This window comes from Gavia stellata, chromosome 6 (assembly GCF_030936135.1).
Source record: "Gavia stellata isolate bGavSte3 chromosome 6, bGavSte3.hap2, whole genome shotgun sequence".
NCBI classification, from domain to species: Eukaryota; Metazoa; Chordata; class Aves; order Gaviiformes; family Gaviidae; genus Gavia; species Gavia stellata.
In genome coordinates, this window is record NC_082599.1 from 3,369,622 (window position 1) to 3,380,203 (window position 10,582).

Sequence of the window (10,582 nt, forward strand, 5' to 3'; positions counted from 1 at the left end):
GCTGCAGAGGCGGGGTTTGACAGCACGTTAAATACTTCCCTTGAGCTCCGGTTTCCAACTGCTGGGGCATGGCTGGACCGAGGCGACGGGAGTTTATCTAGGGCAAGGCGGAGGGCTGGCGGCACAGGAATGTCGGCGGAGGAGGGAAAGTCACCACAAGAAGCACCATGTCTCTGTGAGTAGATTTTTCCCCATTGTTTTCCCTGCAGCTTAAGCAACGGTGTGCAGAAAGGAAGGACATCCAGCTAGCACAGATTTTTTTTTCTATTTATTTTTTTCCTTCTTCTGCTTATTTTAGACTCAGGTTTTAAGGTTTTCCCAGTTCCAACAGTTGTGCCTGCTATCGCGCAGAGGGGTCAGTGGGTTTCGGGAAGTAACCGTGATGAGAACATGCAGCCAACAGCTCATTCCTGTACCTGGCTACACGCAATTTTCACTGTTTTAAGGCTGAGCCAGAGGCACTGGAAATGCTGCTGGCAGGTTGAGAGGGCCAACTGCCCCTTTGTAGCTGTTTCAAAATCAAACTTGTACCCCACGTGCGTTTCATACACTTCATGTCAGCTAGTCTGGAGGAGATGGTGAAGATAGATGACTGTGAATGAATGGATTTCAAAGCCGGAGGGAGGGTAGGTCCTCTCATGCGATCACTCTGGCAGGTAATTTAGCTACATGAACCACCTAGTCTAATCTATCTACCTGCTGTAGATCCACACAGTTTTTTTTTTCCCCAGGGAGATGGACTGTGTAACTTTTCCACTGCACGGAGGAATTGGATCTGAAGCACACAGAAGGCGCAAAAAATCCTTTTTTTGTGCTTTGATCATTGGCATTGTAAGGAGATGAGACGCGGTCTTTTCTTAGTACCGTCCTATTCATCAGCAAAAGCAATGTGAACAAATCTTTCCTTGGAAGCTTGTTTGCCTTATAATTTATTCCAAAATATAATGGTGTAATAACCCCCCAAGCAATTAAAGGCATTGAAATCTCATAGTGTAATCTTTCTAGCCAGCGAGTCACAAAAACCACTGGCAGCTTAACTGAACTGATTGTAGGAGGGTTTTTTAACTCGTTTCCTTCAGCTCCTGCTTTCAGATACGGTGCCAGGAGAGTGGGTGGGCACACAGGAGCGTAACGTCAAGGTGCGGTCATACACAGAGGCAACAGTGGGGTCCCAGGGGCACAGAAACAGATGTTCCTGCAGATCCAGATGTGCACAGAGGGCTGAGCCGCAGTGTCAATGGCAGGACAAACAGCTCGGGCTGGTGGCTGGTAACCAGAGTTGGTCTTCTCAAAGCAACAACCCGCCACTTCTGCTGTTTTGCAATTTCTTTCCTTTTCCCTGACTCAGGAGGTTTGTGAGTGTTTTGAACCAACGCTATCGGGTGCTCCTTTCCAAAATGTGTTTCCCAGAGGAGACAGTGGGTGCTTTGCTAACAACCCTGACTAATATGAGATCAAAACTTGACTATTTACTCCAAAATCCACCACTACCTTGGTCAGATCCTCCCTGCCCCAGCAAAGCTGCTGTTGGGAGGTGACTCTGAGCTTTGGGAACTGTGTCCTTGAGTAACACTTGCAAAATGGTAAATTATCCCTGGTGTAGACCTCATAAACCCTTTAGGTGAGTGCTGGAATTATAAATTAACTGCTCTACAGGACATTTGAAGCCTGTGTTTTAAAACAATTTGGGGCTTGCAGCTAATTGGGGATGCAGATGGGAGCCAGGTGGCTGAACACACGCATGGGGCCAGCCAAGCCGGGGCCGACGCATGCTCCAGCCAAGCCCCAGCCCTGCCTCGGCTGGACCCGGATGCTCCAGAGACGGATGCACCGTGTCCCACAGAGGCCATCGCTGCACCCCGCGGGGTCTTCCCTTCCCAGCCCCCTGTCAGCTGGAACTTGGCCGAGTGCCCGGATTAATCCTGCAAATCATTTAACGCCACATTTTGCCTATATCTGAACGGGGACACAAATCAGAGGAAGGGTTAAAGACACTTTGAAGTGCATCCACTGAGTCTAAAGAAGCAAAAAGGCACTCAGAGGGGATGCTTTCCCATCTTACCCCCGAATAAACCCAATTTTCTCAATAAATAAAGAATAGGTCTGGGGAGATGGTTTTCCACGTTCTTTTGCAGTGGCTGAATATGCAGGAGCACGTCTGTACTGACGATTGCATTCAAGGCATCACTTTTGGGGCAGCAGATGGGGATTCTGGTCCCAGCAGCTTTGAGGGCTGTTTTTCTTCACCAGGTAAGTTGAGGGCAGAGAGGAGAACTTCCCCACCTCTTCTGGCTTATTACCCAGCCTGGAGTGAGCTGTTTCTCTGCTCCCTGCCTCAGTTTCTCCAGCTACAGGACAAGAATAACACCATCTGCAGAGTGCTCCCGCAGTCTCAGTCTGGCGTGTGAAGACTTGGGGGTTTGGGTTCGCAGAGGATTTGTTTGATCTAGAAATAGCAGGGTTAGAAAATTCCATCTGCCTGCTCTCGAGAGCCCTTGACAGCGGAAGAATTTCGCTGCATCTCGAGCGCTGGACCGCGCTGCTACCTCCCAGGGCAGCGTGAAGGCAAGCGCTGAGCAAACCAGCCCTGTTTGGCTCGCGTCCTAAGAAGCAGCGTGAGCAAAATCACATTCCAGAAAGGCTCGATGTGGAGAACAGAGCAAGGCACGTTTCCCTTCTTGCTCCTGAGTGGGGCTGTGCCCGTGGTTGATGCTGGTGGCTGCTCCCACCCTGCGCCTGGCACGGACGATGGGCTCAAAGCCCGGCTTGTGCCACGGAAACCCTAGGGCACAATTTTGTGTCTCCATGTAAAAGTGGTGCAAAGCCAGGTTAGGACCAGGCTTATGTCTCATGGCATCGTTTTCCCTTCTGGATATTTACATCCACCCAGCCATGCTCAGCCACCATAGAGGGGTAGTTTTGGTGTCCATACTCTTTCAACATATGGACAACAGCTCCTTTCTCTTCCTCTGCTTCATTGTGGAGGACTGCAGGGGAGTAGCCTGTGCCGGGGCAGCTACTGCTGAGCCGTAACACACCACTGCCACGTGCTACCCCGCAATAACTCACTTGTGTCCGTGCTTATGTGCTTGGCTCCTGCGTCTGCCACCAACACATCCACTCTTTGCTTCTGGGTGCAGTGGTAGGCATCAGTTCATGGGTAGGATTGCTTTCACAGATGCCTAATTTACTGCCTGCCATCAGGTGTCTGTGTGGAAACAAGGTGGGTAAACTCTGTAACGAGCTGCTGGATGATTCAGAGGAGGGATGCAGGGGAGCAGAAAGGATGAGCCCATCCTCTGCTGCCCTGGGGTGAGAACCCCGCTGTCCCCTGCCACGGTGCTCCTTGGGTCTGGGTGCTTTCCCTATTGCTCTCACCTCCAGGTATCTGTCAGGGCTGCTGCCAGTCAAGCAGTAAAATTGCCACCTGCCTTTAATGAAGCCTGGGGTCACCCAGGGAGCTCGGGCTGAGGCCCCACTGCAAGTTAAGCTAAACACAAAATGGTTATTACAAGCTCTTCCTCCCCAGCTGTCCAGGTCTTCTAATAAATGCATGGGTTTCTCTGAAAGCTTTTCAAGGTTTATTTTTAAAAGAGTCTGCATTTGATTAAACATTTGTTTTGTTTTGTTTTGTTTTTTCAAAAGGAACTTAAAAGGGCCATCAGCCTGTAAACATAAATATTCCCATTCTTCTGCTGATTCTTTGCATTTTTCTGGGTTTGCTAATGAAAGATATTTCAGCAGTGCAAGTCGCTGTGATGTGGGCAGCATCCCCTACTCCTGCTTTCAGCTCAGGCTCTTGAGCTTATGGCGTGCAAGCAACAGATTATCATGTTAAGCACCTTTTTGTGCCTAGGTGGCTTCCATGGTGTCTTGTGTTCACTTTCACAGTCACCCAAACCCTTCTTGCAGCTGAGCAACGTCTTGAAACAGGCAACAAAGCAAGTAATGGTGAATTTAGGAGGTGCTGTGGCTTGCTGTGTTATGCATCTGCGTGTATCTAGTACCACCAGCTATCCCTGCCTCCGATTACAGTGGTGCAGCTCGTCCCCACACTCACCACGGCTCATTCCCCAATGGTGCGGGGTCAGCCCCATGTCATGGTCCCTCACAGGCCCTGGGGAGATGGGCTGCTGCAATGAAGGGTGCCTCTCGGAGATAAAATGACCTCATCTATCACAGACGTGCCAATGTCACAACCATATCACTGACTGCAGCCACAGATGTTAACTTAGAGCTGTGTTTTTTTCTTCCCTCTCTTCCTGCAGGTTATAACTGAGTAGCCCTTATGACCAACATGAGCTGGAGCTTTTTAACCCGCCTGCTAGAAGAGATTCACAATCACTCCACCTTCGTGGGGAAGGTCTGGCTCACCGTGCTCATTGTCTTCCGCATTGTCTTGACAGCGGTGGGGGGGGAGTCCATCTACTCTGATGAGCAGAGCAAGTTCACCTGTAACACCAAGCAGCCCGGCTGCGACAACGTCTGTTACGATGCCTTCGCGCCGCTGTCACACGTCAGGTTCTGGGTCTTCCAGATCATCATGATATCCACCCCTTCGGTCATGTACCTGGGCTATGCCATCCACAGGATCGCCCGGTCGGCGGAGGAGGAGAAGAAGTTCAAGGGATTCAAGAAGAAGAAGCAGTTTGCTTTGAACTGGCAGGCAGTGCGCAACATCGAGGACCCGATGGAGGCTGATGAAGAGGAGCCCATGATCTCTGATGACACAGCAGAACACGAGAAAGCCAAAGCCAAGCCCAAGAGCAAAGAGCAACAAAAGCACGACGGAAGGAGGCGCATCCAGCAAGAAGGACTGATGAAAATCTATGTCTTCCAGCTACTTACCAGAGCTTCGTTTGAAGTTTGCTTTTTGATAGGGCAGTATTTGCTCTACGGTTTTGAGGTAGAAGCCTATTACGTCTGCAACAGAGTCCCTTGCCCTCACACCGTGGACTGCTTTGTGTCCCGGCCAACAGAGAAGACCATCTTTCTCCTGGTGATGTACGTCGTGAGCTGCCTGTGCTTATTGCTGAACATGTGTGAGATGTTTCACCTGGGGTTTGGGACCATCCGAGATGCCATTCGCAACCGGAAAATCAACAGCTTTAGGCAGCCTCCCTACAACTATGCCTACCCAAAGAACATCTCCTGCCCTCCTGAGTACAACCTGGTAGTGAAATCAGAGAAGTCCACCAAGATCCCCAACAGCCTGATGGCTCATGAGCAGAACTTGGCTAACGTCGCTCAGGAGCAGCAGTGTACCAGCCCAGACGAGAACCTCCCGGCAGACTTGTCCACCCTTCACAAACACTTGCGAGTGGCCCAGGAGCAGTTAGACATAGCGTTTCAGAGCTACAACAGCACCCAGGCCAACACGCAACCTTCTCGAACCAGCAGTCCTGCCTCGGGTGGCACGGTGGTAGAGCAGAACAGGGCCAACACCGCCCAGGAGAAACAAGGTGCTAAACCCAAGGCCTGCTTGGAGAAAGGCAGCTCAAGCAGTAAAGACGGAAAGACATCTGTATGGATATAGCTTTGTTTAAAAGGAGAGAGGGCAGCGTAGTGGGGTTTTTATTTTGGTTTGTTTCTGGTTTTTGGTATTGTCTTGCGTTTGTTTCACAGGGCACAGGCGCAATTTTTATATGGATGTCAAGAGAGAAAAGGAGTTTCAGACCAATTTAATGCTGTCTTCCAGTGCATTAACAAAAGACGTTTCTTCCCCGTTTCCAACACCTTCTCCAGTTGGGAACCTCCAGTGAGCAACAGCAAACACCCTGCATCCCCCACCCCTTCGGTCACCACCGGAGCCCCCCGCAGAGACCGGACAACGCGCTGTGATGGGAAGCAGAGCTGCTGGTGGATAAGGAGAGAAGTCAGGCTGACAGCAAGCAGCTCCCCTCCCGCATGGCGAGGCTAGAGTGTTGTAGGTCAGGCAGTGATTAATTACTAAATATCCTTAATCAAAATTAACTCTGATCCCCTGATGAGAAAAGAAAACAACTGACATATTGCATGAACTTTCATGACAGCTGATGTCCTGCCTGAATTGTTAGATGCTCTAGCAGGCATCGCTGGAAACGAAGGCATTGTTTGATGCTGTGAGCCATGAGCTGGCACCCGCATCAGGTTATAGGGCAGAAACACAGCGACTGTCTTACACAGGGAGACCTAAAAGCGTAGCACAGCGCTGAAGGTTTTCATCTTTTATTCCTCTGCATCAAAGCAAAAAGCAAATATGATCAAACACTACACAGCAGGAGCGAACAGTGACACTGCATGATACCACTGTGTAGTGCTTGCTACAGTTGTGATGGGAATCATTGCAGTTACAGCGGTTTTTAACAAACTGTTGCTTCACATCATCAGAAAGTGCCTTTATATAACCAGGAAAACAAAATCATAAAGGGTTTAGATTTCTTTATTTGCTGAATATTAGTAGAGATTGGAAGATCAGTGTTGGCAAATTTGTTTTTCTGTTTAATCAAACCTTTATAAATAGTGGCAGATGGCAGATCTATGTGTAGTGTGTATATGATGTGTGTGTGTGTACATGTACGTATATATACAGACACATATGAACACGTGTGTGTGTGAATATAGACATAGATATATATAAATGTAATATCAACCCTCTGGTAATTTTACAGCCTTCCACCTTCTCTGGGAAAACCCGGCTGGTCCAGGACTATGGCTGATCTCATCCTGGAGCAGTCTCTGGGCTTCCAGCCTCACCTGGGGAACTGGCAGGTTTCACACACTTGCTTTGGGGGGCTTAGCAGAAGATCTGGCTTCAGTGGGGACAGGACCAGGACAGTAGCAGGAAGTTTTTCAGTACTTTATGGGGAGCTTTTTGAGCTTGGCTTGGTTTTAGGGTGGTTTTCATGCAGTTACAGGAATCTGTGGGGATGCTAAAACCAAGCTGCTGAGCTCCAAGGCTCCTGTTAGTGCTGAGGACATGCTTTGTCAGGGTGGTTTCATCCCATGTCTCTTGCAGAGCTGCGGGGCTGTGGCTTTGTACCCCTCCAGGAACACAAAATAGAAAGAAAACCTCATCACCGGGAGAACAGGGAGCATCTCCTGCTGAATGGTAAAGGCTGAAACCAGTCACTGCCCCCACTCTGACATGTCTCAGAGTGGGTCTCATCCCTGAGATATTCCCGAGATGCCTGTGGCTTAGCAGATGCTCTCACAACCTCCCAAGAGTCCAATGGTTGATTCACCACTGTGGAGAACTCAAATAGGCAGAGCCTTCAGGATCAAACCTAATGCGAAAGAAGTAGATCCTCACCAAACACAGCACCATCACTGTGCTGAGCTTTTCCCTCGGGGCCGTGCCAGCCACCCAAAGTCACATGCAGGTCCCCATGCCAGTATTTCTTAGCCGTTGGATCTACGTGACTTCTTGCTGGGCATCTTTCTCATGTCCTTGAGATTGGTCTCTGAAAGCCTTGAGGATGCCTGTTCCCCAGGTGGCCAGGCCCTTTGGTCAGTCTTGGGAACAGGCAGAGAACTTGGGTATGGCCTTCAGCCCCTGGGAACCTCAACTGAGCTGTGCCATGCCATTAGAGAACAGTGCTGGCAGCAAAAAAGAAGGTTTAAAAAGAAAGGAAAGAAACATCCTATAAGCTGAAACATCCAGCTACAAATATTCAGTATGGCTTTGCATAACAGTCTGAGGAACACTTTCAGGCTTGTTCCTGGTCCTGCTGGTTCCTGGTCCATCAGTAAAACGCCTGAAGCTCTGCCCGCTCTCACTACTAGAGATCTTCCCCTCAAAAATGGACAACTGCATCCAGGAGGAGGATCAGTGCATCCCCCCACCAGCAATGGTCAGGAGTAACACACATCTGTCATGTGGAGGGATGGCCTTTCTGCTGTGAATTTTGAATGAAAGGTTCAGAAAGTTCATGCCATGGTGGTGGGGAGACAAACATATCCAACTGCACTGTTGGTCCTTGTCCCGCGTGCGGGAACGTGTTCTCTTCCTGGGCTGGGGCTGCGCTGGGCAATGCAGGAGAGGCTGGTTGCTGACGGTGGTGCCATCATGAAGGTAAATGCATGCAGGTCCACAGCCCAGGACTGCTGGGGAGGTGAGCAGAGGTGCTGCTGGGTGGAAATTTGCTCCCTAGTAATTACAGCTATCTGATTCTTTTGAGATGAGCAGCAATATCACAGCCCTGGATAAACTTGTCCTTCCCACGCAATGCTGGAAGGCACTCTGCTGTGCAGGAGTCCGGATTTTGGATTTCTCCTGCCCATACCAGTGACACCTCCCTCAGCCCCAGACATGGCTTGAGCATTTCCCGATGACTCCGATCAGCCTCTCGGCTCCTGCTGACCTGCAGATTCACCAGCGAGTCACCAAACGCAGAGATGGGAGTGCCACCCTTGCTCTTGCTTCAGGAAACCATTCTAGCAAATGCCTCACCGTGGAAAATGTGGGGGGCAGATTTTAAGCCAGAAACCCCAGAACCTGGTCACAGGGATGTGATTGATTCATTAAACCCATTTTATAAAGCCAGGGCCATGCCCCCTGCCCCAATGATATAGCTGATCAGTGCCCGATGAGAGGAGATCCCTGGGCTCCATGGCTGCAGGTTCAGAGACACTTAGAGCAAGAGGGCTGGAATGGACCATGGATCTTCTTGCCAACTTGCCACCATCAGATGCTTCCTTAATGGATAACACGAACCCCCCTTGCTGCAATCTCTGGCATCTCGTCTCCTAGGCAGACATGGAGAACATCTCATGCCTTTAATGTCTGCAGAAGCTTTTGGATGTTTGAAGACTGTTTTCATTCTCCTCACGTCTGCTTTAAGCTCAACAACTCAAGTCTCATCAACCTTTCTCCAAGGGCTGCTTTTCCAGCATGGTTTTCCTTTGCGTCTTTGAGCCACCACCAGCCGGTCCATGTCTTCCCAGCAGTGTGGCAGCACTGGTCCTTGGGCCAGCTTTCCACCCTGCTCCTCTTCGTGCACCCATCCGTCACCCTGGTCCTCCTCAAAACCCCATCTTCTGCAGGCACGGGGATTGCCCCTCTCTGCAGACGTGTGCTTGTATGGCCAGGATCTTCCTGCCCTCCTTCAAACTGCCTTTTCATTTTCACACCACAGATCCAGTGCGCCAAGAGGGTTTTGAATGATCAGTTGGTCCTGCAGCAGATTTGCAGCCTCCTCCTGCAGCTGGTGTCCCCATCACATTTAATACTCATACACTGTTTTCCATAGTGAGAGTCAATAATTGCAATATTGATGAGTACTAGAGCCAGGGCAGACTCTTGGTCAATCAATGCAACCTCCTCAGAGTAACTGCTCTCTCAGCCATCCTTCCAGTCAGCCCTGCTCATCTATCAGTCTTGAAACACTTCCTTGCATAAAATGCTTTGCAAATGGAAGCTGGTCTTGCTTTCACATGTTTTCCAAGTGTTTTGACAGGGACAGAAGCACATGGGCACATTCCCAGCAGGACTGCTCCGGTGTCGTGGGCTTCCTGGGAGCGATGCACAGTTGCATGCAAAGTCCCAGCCAGCCTGGAGGACACCGATGACTCCTCTGACCCTGGGGAGGAGGGACCCCAGTTCTCCCAGATCCCAACTGAACCACAGATAGGAGCCAGCATGAATCAGATGGCCCTAGAAATATAAAGGATTATTATTATTACGTATATTGAGTTGCTCACTTCCCCCCTTCCTCCTCCATTCCTTGGCCTCTAAAGCCTTTAGGATATTTTGTCACCACCACAAAGGCGACCGACATACATTAATATCTCTGCAGGAATGACTCCTTTCGGGGCAGGAGCAAAAATCCCCTCTTCTGTCATGTCAGTTTGGGAAGGAACAGGATAGAGAGGCAAAATAAGTATAAACACAAGCAAAAAACCCATCACAACCATTACAAACTAAACCGACACCTTGAGGAATTTCAATTAGATGACAGGCAGTGTCAGCCACAGAAGAAACGCCAGTAGTACAATTAATGCTTTGCTTTTTGTTTTACAGGTTAGTAGTTTTGTTCACACACAAGATGGGTTTAGCTTTGTAGCTGAACTAATCGTAAATGTTGACTTTCTCGCTAAACTTGGTTGGATAAAGTGCCCACACTTACATTTTTATTCTTACCATTCAGGGCCAGGAATGTCCCACGTAAAAGCCAGATTACCTTGTTGCTTGCATTGCATTCCACTGGGAAATACTTGAACTTAACTCAAGGCCATAACCAGTCCGTGCTGTTACGAAGTTTCTGGGATTGTTATTTTTTTGTTGTTCATTTTTTTATGTACTAACTGTATTTGTACTAGAAATTTTTTGAGTATGAGGTTGAATCTGTAAGCATTTTTCAGTGTAAATGTTACATCTGGACTGTAGTTAGAATATTAAATACTGGTCAAAAGAGAAAGATACATCAGTCTAACTCTTCAACTGGCTATTCCACATCCATTACTAATAACATGGAATAAAACTTACATTTTGTTACAGTATGCAAAGTGTGTGATGTTTCTGTGAGAAGGGCACTGAGTGTTGATGACAAGAAATTCTTCTCAATCTATTATTTGCCTGGTTTAGCCATGTAAGAGCTGTATT

General features: G+C 49.0%; 1 protein-coding gene across 1 annotated transcript; it reads left to right on the plus strand.

Annotated features, from left to right (window-relative positions):
- Positions 1–4,274: 4,274 nt before the first annotated feature.
- GJC2 (gap junction protein gamma 2) lies at positions 4,275–5,546 on the plus strand. The gene has a single exon (XM_009822316.2). The coding sequence runs from the start codon at positions 4,289–4,291 to the stop codon at positions 5,534–5,536; it is 1,248 nt and encodes a 415-aa protein (XP_009820618.1). The 5' UTR covers positions 4,275–4,288; the 3' UTR covers positions 5,537–5,546.
- Positions 5,547–10,582: the final 5,036 nt, after the last annotated feature.